This window comes from Somniosus microcephalus, chromosome 33 (assembly GCF_052327205.1).
Source record: "Somniosus microcephalus isolate GS21.2 chromosome 33, FLI_Smic_1.0, whole genome shotgun sequence".
Lineage (NCBI taxonomy): Eukaryota > Metazoa > Chordata > Chondrichthyes > Squaliformes > Somniosidae > Somniosus > Somniosus microcephalus.
This window is the reverse complement of record NC_141019.1, coordinates 36,107,097-36,122,710: the sequence shown is the minus strand read 5'-3', so window position 1 is coordinate 36,122,710 and position 15,614 is coordinate 36,107,097. Positions and strand designations below refer to the sequence as shown.

The 15,614-nt window shown below is 55.6% G+C and overlaps 1 protein-coding gene across 1 annotated transcript in view; it reads left to right on the top strand.

Moving 5' to 3' along the window:
- Window positions 1–15,614, top strand: part of LOC147097166 (prolow-density lipoprotein receptor-related protein 1-like) — a 325,180-nt gene that overhangs the window by 106,251 nt on the left and 203,315 nt on the right. Inside the window, 4 exon segments of the mRNA XM_085972535.1 lie at window positions 6,313–6,396; window positions 6,399–6,483; window positions 10,639–10,820; window positions 12,938–13,138. Of these exon segments, the coding sequence (XP_085828661.1) occupies window positions 6,313–6,396; window positions 6,399–6,483; window positions 10,639–10,820; window positions 12,938–13,138 (552 nt within the window).

The following is a 15,614-nucleotide window of genomic DNA, read 5'->3' as shown; positions in this document are numbered from 1 at the left end:
TGTTTCTCTCTCTCCCCCCCCGTTTCTCTCTCTCCCCTCGTTTCTCTCTCTCTCCCCTGTTTCTCTCTCTCGCCCCTGTTATTCTCTCTCTCACCCTGTTTCTCTCTCTCCCCCTGTTTCTCTTCTCTCCCCTGTTTCTCTCTCTCTCCCCTGTTTCTCTCATCTCCCCCTGTTTTCTCTCTCATCTCCCCCTGTGTTTCTCATCTTCTCGTCCCCTGTTTCTCTCTCTCTCCCCCTGTTTCTCTCTGCTCCTCCTGTTTTTCTCTCTCCTGTTCTCTCCCCCTGTTTCGCCTCTCGCCCCTGTTTCTCTCTCTCCCCCTGTTTCTCTCTTCTCTCCCCCTGTTTCTCTCTCTCCCCCTGTTTCTCTCTCCTCCCTGTTCTTCTCTCCCCCCCTGTTTGCTCTCTCTCCCCCCCCGTTTCTCTCTCCCCCCCCTGTTTCTCTCTCTCTCCCCCTGTTTCTCTCCTCTCCCCTGTTTCTCTCTCTCCCCTGTTTCTCTCTCTCCCCCTGTTTCTCTCTCTCCCCCTGTTTCTCTCTCTCCCCCCTGTTTCTCTCTCCCCCTGTTTCTCTCTCTCCCCCTGTTTCTCTCTCTCCCCCTGTTTCTCTCTCTCCCCCTGTTTCTCTCTCTCCCCCCTGTTTCTCTCTCTCCCCCTGTTTCTCTCTCTCCCCCCTGTTTCTCTCTCTCCCCCTGTTTCTCTCTCTCCCCTGTTTCTCTCTCTCCCCCCTGTTTCTCTCTCTCCCCCTGTTTCTCTCTCTCCCCCTGTTTCTCTCTCTCCCCCCTGTTTCTCTCTCTCCCCCCTGTTTCTCTCTCCTCCTCTCTCCCCCTGTTTCTCTCTCCTCCCCCTGTTTCTCTCTCTCCCCCTGTTTCTCTCTCTCCCCCCCTGTTTCTCTCTCTCCCCCTGTTTCTCTCTCTCCCCCCTGTTTCTCTCTCTCCCCCCTGTTTCTCTCTCTCCCCCTGTTTCTCTCTCTCCCCCCTGTTTTCTTCTCTCTCTCCTCCCCTGTTTCTCTCTCTCCCCCCTGTTTCTCTCTCCTGTCTCTCTCCCCCTGTTTCTCTCTCTCCCCCTGTTTCTCTCTCTCTCCCCCTGTTTCTCTCTCCTCCCCCTGTTTCTCTCTCTCTCCCCCTGTTTCTCTCTCTCCCCCCTGTTTCTCTCTCTCTCCCCCTGTTTCTCTCTCTCTCCCCCTGTTTCTCTCTCTCTCCCCCTGTTTCTCTCTCTCTCCCCCTGTTTCTCTCTCTCTCCCCCTGTTTCTCTCTCTCCCCCTCCCGTTCTCTCTCTCTCCCCCTGTTCTCTCTCTCCCCCCTGTTTCTCTCTCTCTCTCTCCCCTGTTTCTCTCTCTCCCCCCTGTTTCTCTCTCTCCCCCCTGTTTCTCTCTCTCCCCCCTGTTTCTCTCTCTCTCTCTCTCCCCCTGTTTCTCTCTCTCTCCCCCTGTTTCTCTCTCTCCCCCCTGTTTCTCTCTCTTCTCCCCCCTGTTTCTCTCTCCCCCCCTGTTTCTCTCTCTCCCCCCTGTTTCTCTCTCTCCCCCCTGTTTCTCTCTCTCCCCCCTGTTTCTCTCTCTCTCCCCTGTTTCTCTCTCTCCCCCCTGTTTCTCTCTCTCTCCCCCCTGTTTCTCTCTCTCCCCCCTGTTTCTCTCTCTCCCCCCTGTTTCTCTCTCTCCCCCTTCTCTCCCCCTGTTTCTCTCTCTCTCCCCCTGTTTCCTCTCTCTCTCCCCTGTTTCTCTCTCTCTCCCCCTGTTTCTCTCTCTCTCCCCCTGTTTCTCTCTCTCCCCCTGGTTTCTCTCTCCCCCCCTGTTTCTCTCTCTCTCCCTGTTTCTCTCTCCTGTTTCTCTCTCTCCCCCTGTTTCTCTCTCTCCCCCCTGTTTCTCTCTCCCCCCCTGTTTCTCTCTCCCCCCTGTTTCTCTCTCTCCCCCCCTGTTTCTCTCTCTCCCCTGTTCTCTCTCTCCCCCCTGTTTCTCTCTCTCCCCCCTGTTTCTCTCTCTCCCCCCTGTTTCTCTCTCTCTCTCCCCCCTGTTTCTCTCTCTCTCCCCCTGTTTTCTCTCTCTCCCTGTTTCTCTCTCTCTCCCCCTGTTTCTCTCTCTCCCCCCTGTTTCTCTCTCCCCCCCTGTTTCTCTCTCTCCCCCCCTGTTTCTCTCTCTCCCCCCCGTTTCTCTCTCCTCCCCCCTGTTTCTCTCTCTCTCCCCCTGTTTCTCTCTCTCCCCCCTGTTTCTCTCTCCCCCCCTGTTTCTCTCTCTCCCCCCTGTTTCTCTCTCTCCCCCCTGTTTCTCTCTCTCCCCCCTGTTTCTCTCTCCCCCCCTGTTTCTCTCTCTCCCCCTCCTGTTTCTCTCTCCCCCCCCTGTTTCTCTCTCCCCCCTGTTTCTCTCTCCCCCCTGTTTCTCTCTCTCCCCCCTGTTTCTCTCTCTCCCCCCCCTGTTTCTCTCTCTCCCCCCTGTTTCTCTCTCTCTCCCCCCCTGTTTCTCTCTCCCCCCCTGTTTCTCTCTCTCCCCCCCCGTTTCTCTCTCCCCCCCTGTTTCTCTCTCTCCCCCCTGTTTCTCTCTCTCCCCCCTGTTTCTCTCTCCCCCCCTGTTTCTCAGTCTCTCTCCCCCTGTTTCTCTCTCCCCCCCTGTTTCTCTCTCCCCCCCTGTTTCTCTCTCTCCCCCCTGTTTCTCTCTCTCCCCCCCTGTTTCTCTCTCTCTCCCCCCCTGTTTCTCTCTCTCCCCCCTGTTTGTCTCTCTCTCCCCCCTGTTTCTCTCTCTCTCCCCCCCGTTTCTCTCTCTCCCCCTGTTTCTCTCTCTCTCCCCCTGTTTCTCTCTCTCCCCCCCGTTTCTCTCTCTCCCCCCCCGTTTCTCTCTCTCCCCCCCCGTTTCTCTCTCTCCCCCCCCGTTTCTCTCTCTCCCCCCCCGTTTCTCTCCCCCCCCCCTGTTTCTCTCTCCCCCCCCCCGTTTCTCTCTCTCCCCCCCCGTTTCTCCCTCTCCCCCCCCCCCGTTTCTCTCTCTCCCCCCCCGTTTCTCTCTCTCCCCCCCCCGTTTCTCTCTCTCCCCCCCCGTTTCTCTCTCTCCCCCCCCGTTTCTCTCTCTCCCCCCCCGTTTCTCTCTCTCCCCCCCCGTTTCTCTCTCTCCCCCCCGTTTCTCTCTCTCCCCCCCCCGTTTCTCTCTCTCCCCCCCGTTTCTCTCTCTCCCCCCCGTTTCTCTCTCTCCCCCCCGTTTCTCTCTCTCCCCCCCGTTTCTCTCTCTCCCCCCCGTTTCTCTCTCTCCCCCCCGTTTCTCTCTCTCCCCCCCCGTTTCTCTCTCTCCCCCCCGTTTCTCTCTCTCCCCCCCGTTTCTCTCTCTCCCCCCCCGTTTCTCTCTCTCCCCCCCCGTTTCTCTCTCTCCCCCCTGTTTCTCTCTCTCCCCCCCGTTTCTCTCTCTCCCCCCCGTTTCTCTCTCTCTCCCCCCCGTTTCTCTCTCTCCCCCCCCTGTTTCTCTCTCTCCCCCCCCGTTTCTCTCTCTCCCCCCGTTTCTCTCTCTCCCCCCGTTTCTCTCTCCCCCCCCGTTTCTCTCTCTCCCCCGTTTCTCTCTCTCCCCCGTTTCTCTCCCCCCGTTTCTCTCCCCCCGTTTCTCTCTCTCCCCCGTTTCTCTCTCCCCCCCCGTTTCTCTCTCTCCCCCCCCGTTTCTCTCTCTCCCCCCCCGTTTCTCTCTCTCCCCCCCCGTTTCTCTCTCTCCCCCCCCGTTTCTCTCTCTCCCCCCCCGTTTCTCTCTCTCCCCCCCCCGTTTCTCTCTCTCCCCCCCGTTTCTCTCTCTCCCCCCCCCGTTTCTCTCTCTCCCCCCCGTTTCTCTCCCCCCGTTTCTCTCTCTCCCCCCCGTTTCTCTCTCTCCCCCCGTTTCTCTCCCCCCCTGTTTCTCTCTCTCTCCCCCCCGTTTCTCTCTCTCCCCCCGTTTCTCTCCCCCCGTTTCTCTCTCTCCCCCCGTTTCTCTCTCTCCCCCCGTTTCTCTCTCTCCCCCCGTTTCTCTCTCTCCCCCCGTTTCTCTCTCTCCCCCCGTTTCTCTCTCTCCCCCCGTTTCTCTCTCTCCCCCCGTTTCTCTCTCTCCCCCCGTTTCTCTCTCTCCCCCCGTTTCTCTCTCTCCCCCCGTTTCTCTCTCTCCCCCCGTTTCTCTCTCTCCCCCCGTTTCTCTCTCTCCCCCCGTTTCTCTCTCTCCCCCCGTTTCTCTCCCCCCGTTTCTCTCTCTCCCCCCGTTTCTCTCTCCCCCCCCCGTTTCTCTCTCTCTCCCCCCCGTTTCTCTCTCTCTCCCCCCCGTTTCTCTCTCTCTCTCCCCCCCGTTTCTCTCTCTCTCCCCCCGTTTCTCTCTCTCTCCCCCCCGTTTCTCTCTCTCTCCCCCCCGTTTCTCTCTCTCTCCCCCCGTTTCTCTCTCTCTCCCCCCCGTTTCTCTCTCTCTCCCCCCCGTTTCTCTCTCCCCCCCGTTTCTCTCTCCCCCCCGTTTCTCTCTCTCTCTCCCCCGTTTCTCTCTCTCCCCCCCGTTTCTCTCTCTCCCCCCTGTTTTTCTCTCTCTCCCCCCTGTTTCTCTCTCTCCCCCCCTGTTTCTCTCTCTCCCCCCTGTTTCTCTCTCTCCCCCCTGTTTCTCTCTCTCCCCCCCTGTTTCTCTCTCTCCCCCCTGTTTCTCTCTCTCCCCCCCTGTTTCTCTCTCTCCCCCCTGTTTCTCTCTCTCCCCCCTGTTTCTCTCTCTCCCCCCCTGTTTCTCTCTCTCCCCCCCGTTTCTCTCCCCCCCGTTTCTCTCTCTCCCCCCGTTTCTCTCTCTCCCCCCCTGTTTCTCTCTCTCCCCCCCTGTTTCTCTCTCTCCCCCCGTTTCTCTCTCTCCCCCCCGTTTCTCTCTCTCCCCCCTGTTTCTCTCTCCCCCCCTGTTTCTCTCTCTCCCCCCTGTTTCTCTCTCCCCCCCCCGTTTCTCTCTCCCCCCCCGTTTCTCCTCTCCCCCCCCCCGTTTCTCTCTCCCCCCCCCGTTTCTCTCTCCCCCCCCCCGTTTCTCTCATCCCCCCCGTTTCTCTCTCCCCCCCTGTTTCTCTCTCCCCCCCGTTTCTCTCTCCCCCCCGTTTCTCTCTCCCCCCCGTTTCTCTCTCCCCCCCCCCCCGTTTCTCTCCCCCCCCCTGTTTCTCTCCCCCCCCCCCCTGTTTCTCTCTCCCCCCCCCTGTTTCTCTCTCCCCCCCCTGTTTCTCTCTCCCCCCCCTGTTTCTCTCTCCCCCCCCTGTTTCTCTCTCCCCCCCCGTTTCTCTCTCCCCCCCCGTTTCTCTCTCCCCCCCGTTTCTCTCTCCCCCCCCGTTTCTCTCTCCCCCCCGTTTCTCTCTCCCCCCCCCCGTTTCTCTCTCCTCCCCCCTGTTTCTCCTCTCCCCCCCTGTTTCTCTCTCTCCCCCCCCTGTTTCTCTCTCCCCCCCCTGTTTCTCTCTCCCCCCCCCCGTTTCTCTCTCCTCCCCCCTGTTTCTCTCTCCCCCCCCTGTTTCTCTCTCCCCCCCCCTGTTTCTCTCTCCCCCCCCCTGTTTCTCTCTCCTCCCCCCTGTTTCTCTCTCCTCCCCCCTGTTTCTCTCTCTCCCCCCTGTTTCTCTCTCTCCCCCCTGTTTCTCTCTCTCCCCCCCTGTTTCTCTCTCTCCCCCTGTTTCTCTCCCCCCTGTTTCTCTCTCTCCCCCCTGTTTCTCTCTCTCCCCCCTGTTTCTCTCTCTCCCCCCCTGTTTCTCTCTCTTCCCCCCCCTGTTTCTCTCTCTTTCCCCCCCCCCCCCCGTTTCTCTTTCGACGCCCTCCCCCCACCCCGCCTCCCTATCCCAGAATAAACCTGTCAACCCTTCAGTGCGGGATGAATGCTGCGAGGATCTCCAAGGGTGCCCTCCATGCTTGACACTAATCAGAGGCACAGTCTGGGGAGGGGCACGACCCCACCTGCTGACCATCTCCCCACCTTTTTGTTTTGTTTTCTCTGCTCCTGAACCCCCACCCCCAACCCAGCACCGTCGAAGCTCCCCTTCTGACGGATCCTAATTTACAGCGTGGTTTGGGACTGGGATCTAAACTCTGTTCGGAAATGCAATGGTACTTCCCCGCCCCCTCTCCGCACACCATATTAACTCGCCGATAGCCAAGCCCCCAAGCCGATGCTGTGCGATAACGCTTCTAAAAGGTGCGGGCTGTACGTGAGTCAATACGGTAATTGATGTCCCGGGGGGGGGGGGGTGGCGGGCGCGGGCAATGCGTGCCACTAACGAGCCCGTAAGGCCGCGTCGCGTCTCCTCGACGACGCGAAGCAGCGCGCGCGCGCAAGACCTGTGTTGGCGCTGCGGAGATTCCACCCCACCCCCTCTTCTCGCGTGCTCTTTCGTTCGCCTCCAGATAACGACTGCGGGGACGGCAGCGACGAGGCGGGCTGCACGCACTCGTGCTCCAGCGCCCAGTTCAAGTGCAACAGCGGCCGCTGCATCCCGAGCACTGGACCTGCGACGGCGACAACGACTGCGGAGACTACAGCGACGAGACCAACGCCAACTGCACCAATCAAGGTGGGTCCAGGGCGGTGTAATAACCCCCACGTTGCCCCAGTCCAGGTGGGGGAGGGGGGTGGGGCAGGGCAGGGCGCGTCTGTGTGGTTGCACCTTTCCCCACGATGCCCTAATCAGGGCTTGAGTCGAAGACAACCAAAACCACACAATGCTTAAGCTAAGGGTTGGAAAAGACCCGCGAGGGGTTAATACACGAGAGCGGCCCCTTCGCTGTCTGGCGCAGTGCAGCCCTGGTTAGGCCGTTTGCTGTTGTCTGGGATTAAACGGGTCTGCAGGAATAGGAAAGTAGGAATAAATGGAGCTTTTTCGGGGGTGGCAGGTGGTGACTAGTGGGGTACCGCAGGGATCAGTGCTAGGACCCCAGCCATATTTTTTTTAATTTATCTATATATTGATTTTTTTATCTATATTTCGATTATTTATCTACTATATATATATATATCTATATTTATCTATCTATATCTACCTATATTTATCTATCTATCTATACATCTATTTATCTATCTATATCTATCTATTATATATTGTAGATATCTATAGATATCTATATCTCAGTGATTTGGATGAGGGAACCAAATGTAATATTTCCAAGTTTGCTGACGACACGAAACTAGGTGGGTTTGTGAGTTGTGAGGAGGATGCAGTGAGGCTTCGAGGCGATTTAGACAAGTTGAGTGAGTGGGCAAATATATGGCAGATGCAGTTTAACGTGGATAAATGTGAAGTTATCCACTTCGGTAGGAATAACAGAAAGGCAGAGTATTATCTAAATGGTGATAGATTGGGAAATGTTGATGTACAAAGTGACCTGGGTGTCCTTGTACACCAGTCACTGAAAGCAAACATGCAGGTGCAGCAAGCAGTTAGGAAGGCAAATGGTATGTTGGCCTTCATTGCAAGAGGATTCGAGTACAGGAGCAAGGACGTCTAACTACAGTTATACAGGGCCTTGGTGAGACCACACCTGGAGTACTGTGTGCAGTTTTGGTCTCCTTACCTAAGAAATTATATACTTGCCATAGAGGGAGTGCAGCGAAGGTTCACGAGATTGATTCCTGGGATGGCAGGACTGTCGTATGAGGAGAGATCGGGTCGACTAGGCCTGTATTCACTAGAGTTTAGAAGAATGAGAGGGGATCTCATTGAAACGTATAAAATTCTGACAGGGCTAGACAGACTGGATGCAGGGAGGATGTTTCCCCTGGCAGGGGGGGTCCAGAACGAGGGGTCACAGTCTCAGGATACGGGGTAGGACATTTAGGACTGAGATGAGGAGGAATTTCTTCACTCGGAGGGTGGTGAACCTGTGGAATTCTCTACCACAGAAGGCTGTGGAGGCCAAGTCACTGAATATATTTAAGAAGGAGATCGATAGATTTCTAGACACACAAGGCATCAAGGGATATGGGGAGAGAGCGGGAATATGGTATTGAGATAGAGGATCAGCCATGATCGTATTGAATGGCGGAGCAGGCTCGAATGGCCGACTCCTGCTCCTATTTTTCTATGTAAACGTTAAACAAAGCGGAGCGCAGAGGATTCCAGATCCAACGAGCCTGAGTGCCTCCTCGCTCGAAGGTCCGCGGCCACTGATGCCAGCGTTTCCCTCTTTGAAGGTGTCGCTACCGCTCAGGCACGCGCGTGGTCGAGGGCGCAATGCCGCGGAGACGATTGCGCGCAGCCCCACATCAACGGGGGTTCCAGCCCCTCGCCGTATACACAGGTCAATCTACCCCACAGCACTGACCTAGTTCTCGTCTAATAGAATTGCCTTGGTTTATGCAGCCCGAGTGGCTTTCGTTTCCCATGTTGATCCTTAGTGAAGGCCATCTTAAGCTGCACTTGGAGTAGAAACATAGAAGATAGGAGCAGGAGCAGGCCATTCGGCCCCTCGAGCCCGCTCTGCCATTTAATGTGATCATGGCTGATCATCCAAATTTGGTACCCTGTCCCTGCTTTCTCCCCCATATCCCTTTAGCCTTAAGAAATATATCTAACTCCTTCTTGAATATATTTAATGAATTGGCCTCTACTGCCTTCTGTGGTAGAGAATTCCACAGGTTCACCACTCTCTGGGTGAAGAAATTCCTCCTCATCTCTGTCCTAAATGGCTTACCCCTTATCCTTAGACTGTGACCCCTGGTTCTGGACTCCCCCGCCATCGGGAACATCCTTCCTGCATCTAGTCTGTCTAGTCCTGTTAGAATTTTATAAGTTTCAATGAGATCCTCTCTCATTCTTCTAAACTGTAGCGAGTATAAGCCTAATCGACCCAATCTCTCCTCATACGTCATTCCTGCCATCCCAGGTATCAGTCTGCTGAATCTTCGCTGCACTCCCTCCATGGCAAGAACATCCTTCCTCAGATAAGGCGACCAAAACTGCACACAATACTCAAGGTGTGGTCTCACCAAGGCCCTGTACAACTGCAGCAAGACATCCTTGTTCCTGTACTCGAACCCTCTCGCTACGAAGGCCAACATACCATTTGCCTTCTTAACCGCCTGCTGCACCTGCATGCTTACCTTCAGCGACTGGTGCACAAGGACACCCAGGTCTCGTTGCACTTCCCCTTCTCCCAGTCTATTGCCATTCAGATAATCTGCCTTCCTGTTTTTGCCACCAAAGTGGATAACCTCGCATTTATCCACATTTATACTGCATCTGTCCAATCACCCAACCTGTCCAAATCACACTAGAGTTTCTCGGCATCCTCCTCACAGCACACACGCCCACCCAGCTTCGTGTCGTCTGCAAATGGTGCACAGTTCTGGTCGGCCGTATGATTAGAAAGGCGAAAACGATTTACAAGGATGATACCAGAACTGAGTGGGAAAGGCTGAACAGGGTGTGGGGCTCTTTTCTCTAGAAAAGAGAAGGCTGAGGGGTGACCTAATAGAGGTCTTTAAAATTATGAAAGGTTTTGATATGAGTGGACACAGAGAGGGTGCTTCCACTTGTGGGGGGCGGGGGGAAGAGCAAACTAGAGGCCATCAATATAAGGGGGCTGAATGGCCTCCTCATGTTCCTAATGTAACAGGCTCGAGGGGGGCTGAATGGCCTCCTCCTGTTCCTAATGTAACAGACTCAAGGGGCTGAATGGCCTCCTCCTGTTCCTAATGTAACAGGCTCGAGGGGGCTGAACGGCCTCCTCTTGTTCCTAATGTAACAGGCTCGAGGGGGCTGAACGGCCTCCTCTTGTTCCTAATGTAACAGGCTCGAGGGGGGCGGAATGGCCTCCTCCTGTTCCTAATGTAACCGGCTCGAGGGGGGCTGAATGGCCTCCTCCTGTTCCTAATGTAACAGACTCAAGGGCTGAATGGCCTCCTCCTGTTCCTAATGTAACAGACTCAAGGGGCTGAATGGCCTCCTCCTGTTCCTAATGTAACAGGCTCGAGGGGGGGCTAAATGGCCTCCTCCTGTTCCTAATGTAACAGGCTCGAGGGGGGGCTGAATGGCCTCCTCCTGTTCCTAATGTAACAGGCTCGAGGGGGCTGAATGGCCTCCTCCTGTTCCTAATGTAACAGGCTCGAGGGGGCTGAATGGCCTCCTCCTGTTCCTAATGTAACAGGCTCGAGGGGGGCTGAATGGCCTCCTCCTGTTCCTAATGTAAACAGGCTCGAGGGGGGGCTGAATGGCCTCCTCCTGTTCCTAATGTAACAGGCTCGAGGGGGGGCTGAATGGCCTCCTCCTGTTCCTAATGTAACAGGCTCGAGGGGGCTGAATGGCCTCCTCCTGTTCCTAATGTAACAGGCTCGAGGGGCTGAATGGCCTCCTCCTGTTCCTAATGTAACAGACTCAAGGGGCTGAATGGCCTCCTCCTGTTCCAAATGTAACAGACTCAAGGGGCTGAATGGCCTCCTCCTGTTCCTAATGTAACAGGCTCGAGGGGGGGCTGAATGGCCTCCTCCTGTTCCTAATGTAACAGGCTCGGGCGGGGGCTGAATGGCCTCCTCCTGTTCCTAATGTAACAGACTCGAGGGGCTGAATGGCCTCCTCCTGTTCCTAATGTAACAGGCTCGAGGGGCTGAATGGCCTCCTCCTGTTCCTAATGTAACAGGCTCGAGGGGGCTGAATGTTCCGATGCTCCTAAACTTGTGTAACTGAGCCGGGCTGAGTCTGTCGATATTAAGCCGTGACGATGCATTTTGTTCTGCAGCTACCCGCCCGCCGGCGGCTGCCATGCTGACGAGTTCCAGTGCCGGATGGATGGGCTTTGCATTCCCATGCGTTGGAGATGTGACGGAGACACCGACTGCGTAGACTCCAGTGACGAGCGGAACTGCGAGGGAGTGACGCACATGTGCGACCCCAACATAAAGTTTGGCTGCAAAGATTCTGGTGCGTTCGGTCTGTGATTTGTTGGTTAATCTTTGGTTTCCCCCCGCTCTTCCCTGTCTTGGAGATTCCCCGTGTCGTGTATTTCCAACTCCCCGCCACCACCGGAAGGCTCCCCGGACCTCCCTACCACCAAGGCTGGAAATCGCCCCGCGACCACTGCAACCCTTGCCCTCAGTTTGCGGGAAGACATTTGCTCTGGTCTTGCCTGTGCACCGCAGACCTTTCCCAGCTCAGGAGAGAATCGAGGAAGTTTCTTTGCGTGTCTGGGGGTGGGGCGGGGGAGAAGGATGTGAAGGCCTTAGAGAGGATGCAGAGGAGATTGACCAGAATGGTACCAGGGGATGAGGGACTTCAGTTATGTGGAGGGACTGGAGAAGCTGGGGTTGTTCTCCTTAGAGCAGAGACGGTTTAAGGGGGAGATTGACCAGAATGGTACCAGGGGATGAGGGACTTCAGTTATGTGGAGGGACTGGAGAAGCTGGGGTTGTTCTCCTTAGAGCAGAGACGGTTTAAGGGGGAGATTGACCAGAATGGTACCAGGGGATGAGGGACTTCAGTGACGTGGAGAGACTGGAGAAGCTGGGGTTCTTCTCCTTGGAGCAGAGAAGGTTAAGGAGGAGATTGACCAGAATGGTACCAGGGGATGAGGGACTTCAGTGATCTGGAGAAGCTGGGGTTGTTCTCCTTAGAGCAGAGAAGGTTAAGGGGGAGATTGACCAGAATGGTACCAGGGGATGAGGGACTTCAGTGACGTGGAGAGACTGGAGAAGCTGGGATTGTTCTACTTAGAGCAGAGAAGGTTAAGGGGGAGATTGACCAGAATTGTACCAGGGGATGAGACTTCAGTGACGTGGAGAGACTGGAGAAGCTGGGGTTGTTCTCCTTAGAGCAGAGAAGGTTAAGGGGGAGATTGACCAGAATGGTACCAGGGGATGAGGGACTTCAGTTACGTGGAGAGACTGGAGAAGCTGGGGTTGTTCTCCTTAGAGCAGAGAAGGTTAAGGAGGAGATTGACCAGAATGGTACCAGGGGATGAGGGACTTCAGTTACGTGGAGAGACTGGAGAAGCTGGGTTGTTCTCCTTAGAGCAGAGAAGGTTAAGGGGGAGATTGACCAGAATGGTACCAGGGGATGAGGGACTTCAGTGAGGTGGAGAGACTGGAGAAGCTGGGGTTGTTCTCCTTAGAGCAGAGAAGGTTAAGGAGGAGATTGACCAGAATGGTACCAGGGGATGAGGGACTTCAGTGACGTGGAGAGACTGGAGAAGCTGGGGTTGTTCTCCTTAGAGCAGAGAAGGTTAAGGGGGAGATTGACCAGAATGGTACCAGGGGATGAGGGACTTCAGTGACGTGGAGAGACTGGAGAAGCTGGGATTGTTCTCCTTAGAGCAGAGAAGGTTAAGGAGGAGATTGACCAGAATGGTACCAGGGGATGAGAGACTTGTTACATGGAGAGACTGGAGAAGCTGGGGTTGTTCTCCTTAAAGCAGAGAAGGTTGAGAGGAGATTTGATAGAGGTGTTCAAAATCATGAGGGGGTCTGGACAGAGTAGATAGCGAGAAACTCTTCCCATTGGTGGAAGGGTCGAGAACCAGAGGACACAGATTTAAGGCGATTGGCAGAAGAACCAAAGGCGACATGAGGAATAACTGTTTTCCGCAGCGAGTGGTTGTGACCTGGAATGCAATGCCTGAAAGGGCGGTGGAGGCAGAATCAATCGTGGTTTTCAAAAGGGAGTTGGATAACTACCTGAAGGGAAAAAAATTTGCAGGGCTACGGGGAGAGGGCGCGGAGGAGTGGGACCAGCTGAGAGCCGGCACGGGCTCGACGGGCCGAATGACCGCCTTCCGTGCTGTAACCGTTCACAGCTTCCTTGCTTTTGTGCTCTCTGCTTCTATTAAGGAAGCCCATGGATCCCGTATGCCTTTTTAACAGCCTTCTCAACCTGCCCCGCCACCTTCAAAGATTTCTGTCCGTACACCCCGCAGGTCTCTCTGTTCCTGCACCCCCTTTTAAAATTGTACCATTTAGTTGATATTATCATTCTTCCTGCCGAAATTTGCAATCTGTTCGCACAGTTTCCTGAGTTAAGCTAACGGTTCACTCTTCCTTCGGCAGGGCGGTGCATCAGTAAGACGTGGGTCTGCGATGGCGACAGCGACTGTGAGGATAACTCCGATGAGGAGAACTGCGAAGCCCTGGTCTGCAAACCCCCCTCCCACTCCTGCGCCAAGAATGCCTCGGTCTGCCTCCCGCCCGAGAAGCTCTGCGACGGAAACGACGACTGCGCTGACGGCTCGGACGAGGGCGACCTCTGCGGTAGGTGTCCCTGTCTTTCGGATTGAACCGTCCGTGGCCTCTTCGCCCCGCACCACCCTCCCCTATCTCTGTAACCTCCTCCAGCCCCCTACAACCCTCCCTATCTCTGTAACCTCCTCCAGCCCCTACAACCCCCGCAGATCTCTGTAACCTCCTCCAGCCCCTACAACCCTCCCTATCTCTGTAACCTCCTCCAGCCCCCTACAACCGTCCCTATCTCTGTAACCTCCTCCAGCCCCTACAACCCTCCCTATCTCTGTAACCTCCTCCAGCCCCCTACAACCCTCCCTATCTCTGTAACCTCCTCCAGCCCCCTACAACCCTCCCTATCTCTGTAACCTCCTCCAGCCCCCTACAACCCTCCCTATCTCTGTAACCTCCTCCAGCCCCCTACAACCCTCCCTATCTCTGTAACCTCCTCCAGCCCCTACAACCCTCACTATCTCTGTAACCTCCTCCAGCCCCCTACAACCCTCCCTATCTCTGTAACCTCCTCCAGCCCCTACAACCCCCCCAATCTCTGTAACCTCCTCCAGCCCCCTACAACCCTCCCTATCTCTGTAACCTCCTCCAGCCCCCTACACCCTCCCTATCTCTGTAACCTCCTCCAGCCCCCTACAACCCTCTCTATCTCTGTAACCTCCTCCAGCCCCCTAAAACCCTCCCTATCTCTGTAACCTCCTCCAGCCCCCTACAACCCTCCCTATCTCTGTAACCTCCTCCAGCCCCTACAACCCTCCCTATCTCTGTAACCTCCTCCAGCCCCTACAACCCTCCCTATCTCTGTAACCTCCTCCAGCCCCTACAACCCTCCCTATCTCTGTAACCTCCTCCAGCCCCTACAACCCTCCCTATCTCTGTAACCTCCTCCAGCCCCCTACAACCCTTCCGAGATCTCTGCGCTCCTCTAATTCTGGCCTATTGCTCATCCCCCCCGATTTCCACCGCTCCACCATTGGCGGCCGTGCCTTCAGCCGCCTGGGCCCCGAGCTCTGGAATTCCCTCCCTAAACCTCTCCGCCTCTCTCTCTCCTCCTCTAAGCCCCTCCTTAAACCAAGCATTTGGTCACCTCCTAATGTCTCCTTAAAGGGAAAGAAACAGCTCTCATTTCTCCAGCCACCTTTCACCACCTCAGGACGTCCCAAAGCGATTCACAGCCAATGCAGTACTTTTTTTGAAGTGTGGTCACTGTTGTAATGTAGGAAACGCGGAGGCCAATTTGCGCACAGCAAGCTCCCACAAAGAACAATGTGATAAATGACTCAGATAATTTTTTTTTTAGTGATGTTGATTGAGTGATAAATATTGGTGCCAGGACACCGGGGAGAACTCCCCCCTGCTCTTCTTCGAAATAGTGGCCGTGGAACTCTTGCATCCACCTGAGGGCAGACGGAGCCTCGGTTTAACGTTTCATCTGAAAGACGGCACCTAGGACAGTGCGGCGCTCCCTCAGTACCGCCCCTCCGACAGTGCGGCGCTCCCTCAGTACCGCCCCTCCGACAGTGCGGCGCTCCCTCAGCACCGCCCCTCCGACAGTGCGGCGCTCCCTCAGCACCGCCCCTCCGACAGTGCGGCGCTCCCTCAGCACTGCCCCTCCGACAGTGCGGCACTCCCTCAGTACTGCCCCTCCGACAGTGCGGCGCTCCCTCAGTACTGCCCCTCCGACAGTGCGGCGCTCCCTCAGTACTGCCCCTCCGACAGTGCGGCGCTCCCAGCCTCGAGTTTTTGTGCTCAAGCCTTGACGATGGCCCTTCACCCCTCGCCACACACTCCTCATCCAACAATCTCCTGTCCTGGATGCACCCACAGTTCATCGAATAATACAGGAGGAGGAGGCCATTTGGTCCATCGTGCCTGTGCTGGCTCTTTGAACGAGCTCTCCAATTAGTCCCACACTCTCCCTCCGCTCTTTCCCCCGTAGCCCTGTGAATTTTTCCCCTTCAAGTATTTATCCAATCCCCCTTTTGAAAGTTACTATTGAATCTGCTCCCACCGCCCTTTCAGGCAGCGCGTTCCAGATCACAACAACTCGCTGCGTTTAAAAAAAAACAACTTTCCCCTCCTCCCCACCCCGCCCCCTTCCTCTGGTTCTTTTGCCAACGTGAGAACTGTCGAACTGCCAGAGTATCCTTGATTTATGCGAGCTTCTCTTGGCTCAGACAGCAGCAATAGCTGATTATGATGATTACTTAACAAAGCACAGCCAACCTCAATCAGCAAGCTCGTCAACCGTCTTGCACTCTTCCATTACTTGGCCATTTACATAAAGTGTTATCTTTATAGATTGCTGAGGATTTCTGGGATCCGCAGGGGTGGGGGTTTATTTTTTTTAAGGTGTTCGTTCTCATGCGAACATAAGCAATAGGAGCCGGAGTAGGCCACTCGAGCCTGCTCCGCCACTCTATACATTTATTAATACATTAATTTACAGCAAATTTACATTCCTTTAAGGCACAAAAACCCCCACTGGAAAAGT